At 48.2% G+C, this 13,487-nt stretch overlaps 1 protein-coding gene across 1 annotated transcript in view; it reads left to right on the forward strand.

Moving 5' to 3' along the window:
• LOC140429611 (fibrillin-2-like) overlaps positions 1-13,487 on the forward strand; it is a 496,823-nt gene that overhangs the window by 286,170 nt on the left and 197,166 nt on the right. Inside the window, exons 13-14 of the mRNA XM_072516854.1 lie at positions 7,771-7,896; positions 11,011-11,133. Of these exons, the coding sequence (XP_072372955.1) occupies positions 7,771-7,896; positions 11,011-11,133 (249 nt within the window). The remainder of the gene's footprint in view (positions 1-7,770; positions 7,897-11,010; positions 11,134-13,487) is intronic.

The following is a 13,487-nucleotide window of genomic DNA, read 5'->3' on the forward strand; positions in this document are numbered from 1 at the left end:
GTAGTTACATACAAGGAATTTTATTTCAGATTTCCTCAATATATGCAGCCAGATAAGCTTGATACTTTGCTGTCAGATTATGCCAGAAGTCATCAAGTCACCAGTTGTAGTCAGGGGCGACATTCTCCGACCCCCCGCCGGGTCGGAGAATCGCCGGGGGCTGGCGTGAATCCCGCCCCCGCCGGTTGCCGAAGTCTCCGGCACCAGAGATTGGGCGGGGGCGGGAATCGCGCCGCGCCGGTTGGCGGGCCCCCCCGCTCGATTCTCCGGCCCGGATGGGCTGAAGTCCCGCCAATAAATTGCCTGTCCCGCCGGCGTGAATTAAATCACCTACCTTACCGGCGGGACAAGGCGGCGTGGGCGGGGTCCTGGGGGGGCGCGGGGCGATCTGACCCCGGGGGGTGCCCCCACGGTGGCCTGGCCCGCAATCGGGGCCCACCGATCCGCGGGCGGGCTGGTGCCGTGGGGGCACTCTTTCCCTTCCGCCTCCGCCACGGTCTCCACCATGGCGGAGGTGGAAAAGACTCCCTCCACTGCGCATGCGTGGGAAACTGTCAGCGGCCGCTAACGCTCCCACGCATGCGCCGCCCGGAGATGTCATTTCCGCGCCAGCTGGCGGGGCAACAAATGCCGTTTCCGCCAGCTGGCGGGGCGGAAATTCCTCCAGCGTCGGCCTAGCCCCTCAATGTTGGGGCTCGGCCCCCAAAGGTGCGGAGCATTCCGCACCTTTGGGGCGGCGCGATGCCCGTCTGATTGGCGCCGTTTTGGGCGCCAGTCGGCGGACATCGCGCCGTGTCCGGAGAATCTCGCCCCAGATCTCTGGAAACATGTTGGGAAATATGTCTATGGTATTTTTTTAAAAAGTTCTGAAGTGCAAATGTATGAATGTTTACTTATTTGTGATTGGTAAAATTAGAATGGAAACAGAATTAGAGCAGTAAATAGTGAAGGAGCAAGATCGAGAGTCAAAGGAATATCCAAAGACAAGAAAAAAAGAGTAAGGGAATAGGAGCGATTTGGAAGCAGTGTACTTTTGTATCAAGTCCTTTCTGCATCCATGAAGTCTCTATTCAATTAAATGTTTTGCAAATCAAAACATAAGCAAACTATTTAATTATATCCGCAATTATAAAGACTTTGAATGGAACTCCCTCTGCACCATTGTGTCAGACTCTGCTGGGTTGGGTGTAGCGGGGAGCTTCTTTTATACTTTCATGTTGGATACTTCAGATCAGATACAGTGCAAATTAGATGTAAGGTGGAGCTTCTTTTGCTTCCCAAAAAGGTTGAATTTACCAAGCTGTGTAGAGTGTGCTGCCTATTGCAGTAGTGTTGCAATTTCTACTTTCCACAGCCTGAGGCCAGTGTGTAATCTTAGGTTTTCAAACTTGAGTCCCTGGATGACAGAGAGATGATTAGGGTGGGCACATGTGGTGGGGAGGTGGGTGGGGGTGATGCATTCAATCTTAACGGTTCCCCAAGGTCATCAGATTGTTATCCAGGATTATACAGAGAGATAGAAAGTGGTATGACAGGGTGACAGGAGAGCAAGGCCCAAGCGCTGGTCGGGAAAAATAAAGGGAGCTAGAACTAAAATGGACTTGGGTCTGAAGCACCTGCCAATATGCAAACGCATATGGACAAGAGGGAGTTCAGCTAATAATTGCATAGCAGAGTTGGAAAGCGATGTGATCTGATTCTAAACAGAAGACAGAAAGGAGTGGGTCGGCAGGGTAGCACAGTGGTTAGCACTGTTACTACACAGCTCCTGGGTCCCAGGTTCAATTCCCGGCTTGGGTCACTGTCTGTGCGGAGTCTGCATGTTCTCTCCGTGTCTGCCTGTGTTTCCTCCGGGCACTCCAGTTTCCTCCCACAGGTCCCGAAATACGTGCTTGTGAGGTGAATTGGACATTCTGAATTCTCCCTCAGTGAACCCGAACTGGCGCCGGAGTGTGGCAACGAGGGATTTTCACAGTAACTTCATTGCAGTGTTAATGTAAGCGTACTTGTGAAACTAATAAAGATTATTATAGTGGGCAGCACGGTAGCATAATGATTAGCACAATTGCTTCACAGCTCCAGGGTCCCAGGTTCGATTCCCAGTTTGGGTCACTGTCTGTGCGGAGTCTGCACGTTCGCCCCGTGTGTGCGTGGGTTTCCTCTGGGTGCTCCCCACAGTCCAAAGATGTGCAGGTTAGATGGACTGGCCATACTAAATTGCCCTTAGTGTCCAAAATTGCCCTTAGTGTTGGGTGGGGTAACTAGGTTATGGGGATAGGGTGGAGGTGTGCGGTTGGGAAGGGTGCTCTTTCCAAGAGCTGGTGCAGACTCGATGGGCCGAATGGCCCCCTTCTGCACTGTAAATTCTATGAATCTATGAGAGATTAAAGCTAATGTCTGTGGACCTGTGGTGCAATGAAGTTAACTTGTTATAGGGCAGAGTCAGTTTGGAACAGTGAGTCAAATGTCAATGCTCAGACACAGTTGTGGAGCCTTCCCTTTTCAGCATTCAATTGTTCCTTATGAGTTCTTATCTTTGTCAATCCAATTGAAATTATCACTGTCAAGAAAAGTCTCTGATGTCATTTGTTAAATTACCTTCCACTGGCTTGAATCCATGCACCTTTGTCCTACAGTCACAACTTAATTTAAAATAATGGGCGATTTGGAAACACCCCACTTTCTAACGGCACTTTTTTTCCAGTCCCCAGTGTATAACGCTCCGCCGGAGCCGCACTGAGCCACATATCCTGCACTGAGGAGCTCCGATGAGCAGAGCTCCTCAGTTGGTGCCCCGATGTCTCCACACCTCCCTACACCTCTACACACACACATGTCCCCTGGACCTCCCCAACGCCCCAGCTCAACTGTTGGGGGGTTCTCGAGCCCCCTTCCCCCGCCACATATCAAATACCGGCAGGGCACACCCGGGCCCGATCACCGGTGTGGGAAAAATGCCAGCCTGTCACCCTGGTAGTGCCCCAGCCATCCTGGCAGTGCCACCTGGGCACACTGGCTGTGCCAGGTTGGCACCTGGCTGGCAGTGCCAGGGTGGCGTCAGCAGTTCAAAGGTGCCAGGCAGGTCAGACGCAACCACCCGGGGGTGTCCGATCACCTGGAAGACCCCCCAATGCCATTCTGCCTGGTCCCTGTTTGTGGGAACCAGTGCCAAATGGCGCCTGGCAGGGGCCTCCTCGGTGAGGCCATTGAGTGCAGGGTGGCCAGTCGATCCGGTGTAGCATAGCTAAGTGAACTTTTTAAACTCTTTTAGCAAGGTGAGTCTCGGTCCCGCCCATTGTGGGAGGGATCCAGATTGTAACATCCCATGAGATTGAGGCCTCTCCCGGGATCTACCCGTCCGTTGTCTTGCACAAATAGTTATTTCCACTCATCAATTCTGAACAATAAAGGCAGAATCTACTAAAGACTTGAATAATTTTTCCACATTTGAGTGAGGCTGGCCAGAGGCCTCTGGCACTTTGTAAATCCTTTGCACAGAACACAGAAATTCTGATTTAGGCAGCACGGTGGCACAGTGGTTAGCACTGCTGCCTCACGGCGCCGAGGTCCCAGGTTCGATCCCGGCTCTGGGTCACTATCCATGTGGAGTTTGCACATTCTCCCCATGTCTGCATGGGTCTCGCCCCCACAACCCAAACGATGTGCAGGGTAGGTGGATTGGCCACGCTAAATTGCCCCTTAATTGGAAAAGATTATTTGTGTGCTCTAAATTTATATTGAAAAAAAAAGAATTCTGATGTGACAAACATTTTCTCACCTATTGCTTCCAATTTCCACCTCTTAGTTACAAATTTTCTTGACTATCTCAATTTAATCAATGCATTTCGGTAACAGTGACCACAATTCAGTAAGTTTTAAAGTACTGGTGGACAAGGATAAGAGTGGTCCTAGGATGAATGTGCTAAATTGGGGGAAGGCTAATTATAACAATATTAGGCAGGAACTGAAGAACATAGATTGGGGGCGGATGTTTGAGGGCAAATCAACATCTGACATGTGGGAGGCTTTCAAGTGGCAGTTGAAAGGAATTCAGGACCGGCATGTTCCTGTGAGGAAGAAGGATAAATACGGCAATTTTCGGGAACCTTGGATGACGAGAGATATTGTAGGCCTCGTCAAAAAGAAAAAGGAGGCATTTGTCAGGGCTAAAAGGCTGGGAACAGACGAAGCCTGCGTAGAATATAAGGAAAGTAGGAAGGAACTTAAGCAAGGAGTCAGGAGGGCTAGAAGGGGTCACGAAAAGTAATTGGCAAATAGGGTTAAGGAAAATCCCAAGGCTTTTTACACGTACATAAAAAGCAAGAGGGTAGCCAGGGAAAGGGTTGGCCCACTGAAGGATAGGCAAGGGAATCTATGTGTGGAGCCAGAGGAAATGGGCGAGGTACTAAATGAATACTTTGCATCAGTATTCACCAAAGAGAAGGAATTGGTAGATGTTGAGTCTGGAGAAGGGGGTGTAGATAGCCTGGGTCACATTGAGATCCAAAAAGACGAGGTGTTGGGTGTCTTAAAAAATATTACGATAGATAAGTCCCCAGGGCCTGATGGGATCTACCCCAGAATACTGAAGGAGGCTGGAGAGGAAATTGCTGAGGCCTTGACAGAAATCTTTGGATCCTCGCTGTCTTCAGGGGATGTCCCGGAGGACTGGAGAATAGCCAGTGTTGTTCCTCTGTTTAAGAAGGGTAGCAAGGATAATCCCGGGAACTACAGGCCGGTGAGCCTTACTTCAGTGGTAGGGAAATTACTGGAGAGAATTCTTCGAGACAGGATCTACTCCCATTTGGAAGCAAATGGACGTATTAGTGAGAGGCAGCACGGTTTTGTGAAGGGAAGGTCGTATCTCACTAACTTGATAGAGTTTTTCGAGGAGGTCACTAAGATGATTGATGCAGGTAGGGCAGTGGATGTTGTCTATATGGACTTCAGTAAGGCCTTTGACAAGGTCCCTCATGGTAGACTAGTACAAAAGGTGAAGTCACACGGGATCAGGGGTGAGCTGGCAAGGTGGATACAGAACTGGCTAGGCCATAGAAGGCAGAGAGTAGCAATGGAAGGATGCTTTTCTAATTGGAGGGCTGTGACCAGTGGTGTTCCACAGGGATCAGTGCTGGGACCTTTGCTCTTTGTAGTATATATAAATGATTTGGAGGAAAATGTAACTGGTCTGATTAGTAAGTTTGCAGACGACACAAAGGTTGGTGGAATTGCGGATAGCGATGAGGACTGTCGGAGGATACAGCAGGATTTAGATTGTTTGGAGACTTGGGCGGAGAGATGGCAGATGGAGTTTAATCCAGACAAATGTGAGGTAATGCATTTTGGAAGGTCTAATGCAGGTAGCGAATATACAGTGAATGGTAGAACCCTCAAGAGTATTGAAAGTCAAAGAGATCTAGGAGTACAGGTCCACAGGTCATTGAAAGGGGCAACACAGGTGGAGAAGGTAGTCAAGAAGGCATACGGCATGCTTGCCTTCATTGGCCGGGGCATTGAGTATAAGAATTGGCAAGTCATGTTGCAGCTGTATAGAACCTTAGTTAGGCCACACTTGGAGTATAGTGTTCAATTCTGGTCGCCACACTACCAGAAGGATGTGGAGGCAGAAGAGATTTACCAGAATGTTGCCTGGTATGGAGGGCATTAGCTATGAGGAGCGGTTGAATAAACTCGGTTTGTTCTCACTGGAACGAAGGAGGTTGAGGGGAGACCTGATAGAGGTATACAAAATTATGAGGGGCATAGACAGAGTGGATAGTCAGAGGCTTTTCCCCAGGGTAGAGGGGTCAATTACTAGGGGGCATAGGTTTAAGGTAAGAGGGGCAAGGTTTAGAGTAGATGTACGAGGCAAGTTTTTTACGCAGAGGGTAGTGGGTGCCTGGAACTCGCTACCGGAGGAGGTGGTGGAAGCAGGGACGATAGTGACATTTAAGGGGTATCTTGACAAATACATGAATAGGATGGGAATAGAGGGATACGGACCCAGGAAGTGTAGAAGATTGTAGTTTAGCCGGGCAGCATGGTCGGCACGGGCTTGGAGGGCCGAAGGGCCTGTTCCTGTGCTGTACATTTCTTTGTTCTTTGTTCTTTATGGTCACTTGTCACTCCCAAATATGTTGTCCCACATGTTCATCCTCCTGTTTAAGTTCCCTCTATAACAATCTGGTCATAGTTTCCTACTCCCTTTCATTATTTTCCTTGCTTCATTCAGTCTTTTCCTCTTCCCTACAATGTTCAGTTTTCTAAAAACATATCATAGCATTGACCAATCTTTATTGGGAGGTGATTTCATGTCTAAGATGGGGAAGACAGTGGAGTCTGATGCAGTCAGCAAGGCATCTCCATCAATGGGGTGCAATTTAGGAATAAGTGATGAACCGAACAAACAGTTCAAAACATGAATGAATGAAAATAACATTTTCCTGTCTGGTTCAAAAAGGATTACGCTAGATTGCATAGGGTATATAAGTATAACAACAGGCCATTCAGCCAACCCAGTCCATGTCTTCTTCCATCTTTCCCCTTCTCAATCTATCGCTATAACTGTCTATTCCCAATAATTAATAGGCCATTCCTCTAACAGCCCAAGGCCTTTCTTGGGCTAGACCCCCGCCGGGTGGGAGAATCGCCGGGGCGCCGCGCGAATCACGCCCCGACCCCTGCACGCGATTTCTCCCCCCCCCCCCCTAAGCCAGTGCCGTGCGAATTGCGTCGGGCTGCTCGGAGAATCGCGGTGAGCGGCGATTCTCTGGCCTGGGTGGGCTGAGTGGCCGCGCGTAAATGGCCTAGTCCCGTCAGCGTCGTCCACACCTGGTCGCTGCCGGCGGCTACTCGTCGCGAAGGCTTGGGGGCGGCCTGTGGGGGGGGGGGGGGGGGCCTCCGGAGTAGCTGGTACGCGATCGGGACCAACCGATTGGCGGGCCGGCCTCTCTGTTGGCGGGCCTCCTTTCTTCCGCCGGCGAGCCTGGATCCATCCTCCATGTTTGTGCGGGGCGGCCTGGGGGTGGACGGCCACCGCGCATGAGCTTGTTGGTGCCGGCCCAACTGCGCATGCGCGGGACCCAAGGCTTTTACGCGGCGCCGGGTCTCTGACACCGCGCTGAGGCCCCGCCCCTTTATTTCACACAATGCCCCTGCTAGCCCCACGGAGGGGGGAGAATAGGGGTCTGGGAACGGGCGCCGACACCGGAGTAAAATACTCCAGTATTTACTCCGGCGTCGGCACTTCCTCCGTTGGGAGAATGAAAACAGATTTCCAGCATCCCCAGTATTTTGCTTTTATTTAAGTTGCTTTGGGCCTGTGTGGTGGTGGAATAATGGGTGTTATTTCTTGAACAAGCACAGAAACTCTCCCAACATTTGCTCCCTGGACATGGAGAAGCAGAGTGGGAGGTCTCCTCTCCACATGTTAGAATTCCAGTGGAACCAAATTCCAACTAATTCCTCTTTCCATGAGGAATATGTAAGGCATGCCCTGCAAAAGGGTAAGATTTGAGGGCCATGCGTTAATAAAATTATGCAGCATACGGACCACAATAGAGGAGTTTGCTGTTATCCTCATTTACAATTTCTGTGAAAGGAAATGTGCAGTGTGGGGTTTGTGAAAGGAAACCACATAAGTAGTTTCTGATACCACAAGGCAGAGCAGTTCACAAAGCTTTGAATTTTGGTGACTATATTATTTCTAGGACCTACTTGCACTCGTATCTCTCTCTTTCCGTCTTGTTAATTACTGTATGTTCTTTTCAGATATCGATGAGTGTATTCAGAATGGACATCTTTGTAAAAATGGCCGCTGTGTGAACACCGATGGCAGCTTCCAGTGTATTTGTAACGCTGGATTCGAACTGACTCCAGATGGAAAAAATTGTATTGGTAAGAAATACTGACTTGTCAAATAAATTTGAAGCAAATGTATGGACAAAGGACACGTTCCTTTTTCAAACGGAACTTTTATGTAAGAAAATATAATTATTTGACAGAATTTTAAGTCAATTTAAGTTGAAAGGATGAAAACTGAAATATTAAGTGATGCCAGTAGCTCAACACAGTGCAGAAGATGTGGAAATAATCAAAAATCTTTTCATTGCCATTAGCCCGCAGAAGTGGGTTGCACTGTGCTTCTCAGCTTGGCTGTATTCCATTATTGAAATGTAAGAACTTGCATTTGTAACATTTATAGAATGTCCCAATCTGCTTCATACGTGGAAATATGTCAGGAAAGTGACATTGGTCAGGATTTTACATTTTACGGCCCTATCCGCCCAGCAGGATATTATGGTCCCGTCGAAGTAAACAGCAATTTAAATGGCCCACCACATCCACCAGGAGGAGAGGCACGTCGAGGCGCGGCAGTTCAATCCGGGCCATTGACCGAGGGAGGGAGAGTATAGGACGGGTGACTAAAAGCCTGGTTAAACATAGGTATTATTGAGAATGTTTTTAAAGGAAAAAAGAGAATTGGAAGGCACCTAGTTCAGGGAGTTCCAGAAAGCATGGCCAGTGGTAATGATGGGGTGAAAAGGTTGCACAAAAGGCCAGAGTAAGAAGCCCAAGGAGGCATTTGAGGATAAGGATTTTAAATTGAAAATGCTGGCAGCCAATGTAGGTTAAGGAGGAGTGAGCAGCACGCAGGACATTTTTCATGGCAGGGAATGGATGACTGCATTTCAGACATAGTTGAGTTTCTCGAGAATGCAAGGTCAGCAAGGAATATAAAGATGATAACAGCATAGCTGTTTGGTGATTATTCTACAATGTTCAGTTCAATTCACCATTTCTCTGGTAAGAAAGCAGCCTGCATTGGCCTAGAGCTCAACATTAAAGACAACATCCAGGCTTGAACAGAGAATTAACTGGTAAGTGTCAGGCAGTCTCCAAGGAAAGAAAAAGCCAACCATCCTCTTCCTTACAATCAGTCACACCGCCATCACCAAGTGCCTCACTGTCCATAGGTTGGAGAGAGTGTCACAATTGATCAGAAGCGTAACTGGATAAAACATATCAACTGTGTGGCCACAAAAACAGGGGAGAGGCTAAGTGTGGTTCATCTGCCAACATTCAAATTTTCTACATGGTTCAAGTAAGGACAGTGATGGAATACTCATCACTCATCTTGCAGGGTGAAGTCAGAAAAGTATTCAAGGGCAGCATGGTGGTGCAGTGGTAGCACTGCTGCCTCACGGCGCTGAGGTCTCAGGTTCGACCCCGGCTCTGGGTCACTGTCCGTGTGGAGTTTGCACATTCTCCCCATGTTCGCGTGGGTTTCGCCCCCACAACCCAAAGATGTGCAGGGGAGGTGGATTGGCCACACTAAATTGCCCCTTAATTGGAAAAATGAATTGGGGGCCTCTTATGGCCTGGGAGACACCCCCCAGGTGACATTATGACTGGGCCACGTTTGTGGAAACCAGCACTAAACGGCACCCTGGTGAGGTCTCCCCGGCACAGCCGTTGGGCCCCAGGTGCTGGGAAAATCCCGTGAACATATATTTAAATGAGTGAAATGGCTCATTTAAATATGATGATTTGGATCCCGCTCATTGAGGGTGAGATCCAGATCGCGAGTCGCCGTTAAATCTGGCGAGGAGTTTCAAGCGTTGCAAATCCCACAAGAGGCATCATATGAGATTCAACGGCCTCATCACGACACCAAGTAGGGCGCGTTGAGGTCGTTAAATTGTGCCCGTGGTCCTTCGATCAGACAGAGTGAGTGCAAAAATCTAGGGTGTGATTCTTCGTCCCGCCAGCCCCATTTTCCGGTGCGGCGCATCCCCGCTGGCAGCGGGATCCTCCATTCCGGCATCCGGCCAATGGGGTTTCCCATTGGGCCAGCCCACGCTCTCTGGAAACCAGTGGGCGTGGGTACGCTGCAGGCGAAGCGGAGGATTCCGCTGACGGTGAATCCCGCAGCTAATATTCTGCTCAATATGTGTGAATAAAAACCTGACATTTGCATGAAATCTTGTTCAAATCTTTGTTGCAAGTGTATAAATTCCATTTTAACTCTGGTTTCCCTGGATCTGAATGAACAAGTAGGATTTATTTGGCAAATACCCATTGGAGAATTCAGGACACAATTCTTTATCTCAAGAGTAGTTAGGACGTGGAACTTGCTGCCGAAAAGAGTAGCTGAGGTGAGTAGCTTAGATGGATTGAAGTTGAAACGAGGTGAAGACATGAAGGAGGAAAGGATAGCAAGTTAAATTCATGGATTTAGATTAAGAAGAGTGTGAAAAGACTCATGCGGAGCATAAACATCGGCATGGACCACGGACCAGTTTAGCTGTTTCTGTGCTGAGTACAATGTAATGATATCTGTTAATGTTGCTGTAAATGGGTCATCAAAAAGTATGTAACCTTGACCAGAAACAGTGCCCCATCCTTTCTTTGCCTTCTGGTGGATATCTTCTCAAAGCAAGCTTATCCACAGGGATCAAACTCATTCCTGTCACTATCTAATCTTAGTCAGCAACAAAATAATTTCAAAATATTTTGTGTTGCTGACAATATTTTAATAATTAGAACATATTAGGGTGGCAGAGTGGTGCAGTGGTTAGCACTGCTCCTCACGACGCTTAGGATCTGGGTTCGATCCCGGCCCCAGGTCACTGTCTATGTGCAGTTTGCACATTCTCCCCGTGTCTGCATTGGTCTCACTCCCACAACCCAAAGATGTGCAGGGTAGGTGGCCACGTTAAATTGCCCCTTAATTGGAAAAAAAGAATTGGATACTCTAAATTTATTTTTAAAAATTAGAACATATTCATTGCTTTTACTTTATAATCATTTCCTTCATTAAAATATTCCAAAATATTGCTTAAAAAATTTACAGTAGTCTACTTGTATCGTAGGAAGGTAGTAACAAATGTCACTTGTGTGGAAAACCTGTTAATTCCATATATTGATTGGACAGGAATGAAGTATAAACAAAATTCGCTGCTAGTAGCAAAGCTGTCAAGGACTAATAATTTCTTTGCACTTTTATAGACCATGATGAGTGTGCCACTACCAACATGTGCCTGAATGGTATGTGTATCAATGAAGATGGAAGCTTCAAGTGTATTTGCAAGCCAGGCTTTGTGCTTGCGCCTAATGGGCGATACTGCATAGGTATGTAGCAGAATGAAATAAAGCCATGACGCTTCAATTATTACTGAGATTATTTCTGAATTATGGGGATAAAATTCAACTGCGACTGATCCAAAAACAAGCAAGAATGGAAAATAAAATCAGTCAATGTGTAGAACAGGGAGCCGATTCGTTACTGCCCATTTTGCGTCTTTGGTGATGTTGAAGTTTACCCTCATGCAAGTCATATCCACTTGGAAAATCTCAAAATAATGGGAGGATTTGGTTCTGCTTTGATCACAGCCCTATGAATGCCCTTGTAAATAAACGCAGAAGGCACAAATGAACATAACCGTATTGCAAATGAACAAGTTGGGCAAGTGCAGAGCATTTCTGCGATGTCTGGCTAGCCCAGTTGTTCTATAATGGGACTTGGTCACACGGTTATCATTCCAAACTCCTCCTGGAATGATTTTGTTTTTTCTTACATATTTTAAGTAATTTGTATTAACAGGTTGCTGGGATAAAAAATATCAGCCTGTCACTCCCAGCCATCTTGTATTCACTACTGAATTAATTATTTGAAAAACAGTTGCCGAAATCTTCCATCCTCACTCACGGCTGGGATTTTCTGGTACCGCTGAAAGTGAATAAATGCCGGGATTCTCCGACCCCCCGCCAGGCCGGAGAATCCCCGGGGGGAGGCGCGAATCCTGCCCCGACGCCGGCTGCCCTATTCTCTGGCGCCTTTTTTCGGGCGGCGGCGGGATCCCCACCACGCCGGTGGGAGGCCATTGACAGCTGCTCCCCCGGACTCCGGTCCCAGATGGGCCGACTGGCCGAATGGCCAGTCCCGCCAGTGTGAATCCCGCCAGCGTGAATTACTCACCTCACGCTCGGCGGGACCTGGCAGGTGAGTATGCGGGGTGGTCCTGGGGTGTCCGACCCCGGGGGGGGCCCCACGATGGCCTGGCCCACGATTGGGGCCTACCGATCCTGCAGGCGGGCTGTTTCCGTGGAGGCCTTCTTTCCTCAATGCAGGGCCCCTGTAGGGCTCCGCCATATTGGCGGGGGGCCGGTGGGAAGAAGAAAACCCTCACGCATGCGCGGAAATCCACTGGCCGTTCCGCGCATGTGCAAACTCGCGCCGGCTGGAGCAGCGGGAACAACTGCGGTGGCAACCTAGCCCCCTAGAAAGGTGAGAATTCCTCACCTTGGGGGGCCGTTGATGCCGGACTCATTTGTGCCGGTTTTCCCGCCGGCGTGGGGACATGGTCCCATTTTCAGAGAATCCCGCCCAAAGTCTTGGCTGGAACGGCAAATTTTCCGTCTTGCTCGCAACGGGCCCCACCACGGCAAGAGCGGGGAGTCCTGCCCAGTATTGTTTTATTTAATAATTTGCAAACCTTTATTTTATGCAAAACTCTCCATCATAAATAAAGCTCCAAAATGTTTGTTGTAATGATGAAAGTTCTAAGACACCAGCTGTAAACAAAAGCATAATTCAGTGCCAGAAAGCAGACCTGGTTTTAAAAGCATTTCTCATTTTAAACAATAAATGATTGAGATTGACACTGCACCTGTGCGGAAAGTGCTCCCCCTAGTGTTGCGCACAAGTAAATAGCGAGGTACAGTCATAATTTAAGATTGTTGCTTGCTTTAGAGCATTGTGGACTAGCAACTCTGGGTTATTATTACAAGTACTGCATCGCTGTCCAGTCAGGTGTCCAACTACCACTTCAATTATTAATGATGGCAAATATTTGAAGGACAATCTGGGAACAACGTTCTGTGGCTAATTTGGTGCACTTTTGCTGAAGTCTGGCAGGATTTATGGCAGAAAGTTGCAAATTAAGCTGGAATTGGATATGCTCGGCATTGTCCATGCTTACCATTTCTATAGGTGTTGTTTGAAGTGGAACCTCTACCTACCTCAAGCATGTTCACTGATATCGGAGGAGACATGGCCAGGGGAAGTGATCACCTAAGTTGCTGACAGGTTGATAGTGTGAGAATAGGCACTCAGGCCTTCTGACCTGCCAGCTTGGGGTGGTCTTGGCCTGAACCGCCACATATTTTGAGTTGTTGATTACCAGGAAATGCTTGCCTACAGTATATACTGTATCTGCAATCTCTAAGAATTTTGCAGTTTAAAAAATAAATTAAAACTGGAAGATCCTTCATGTTCCAAGAAGAAGTCAATTGGCTACCAAAGACTTGCTTCCTTTTCCCCTTTCAGAATTGGGGGCTGAATTTAGTCAGTTGGGGACAACCCATCTCAGCCATTTGCAGCACCCCGAGACACATTTTAGGCCCATTCAGCAACTATTTGTTGTGGCATGAATCCTGTCCCTTTAAAATATAGCAGCCCTCATCAGATGGCTGGACAATTGGAG

This window comes from Scyliorhinus torazame, chromosome 9, assembly GCF_047496885.1.
Source record: "Scyliorhinus torazame isolate Kashiwa2021f chromosome 9, sScyTor2.1, whole genome shotgun sequence".
Taxonomy (NCBI): domain Eukaryota; kingdom Metazoa; phylum Chordata; class Chondrichthyes; order Carcharhiniformes; family Scyliorhinidae; genus Scyliorhinus; species Scyliorhinus torazame.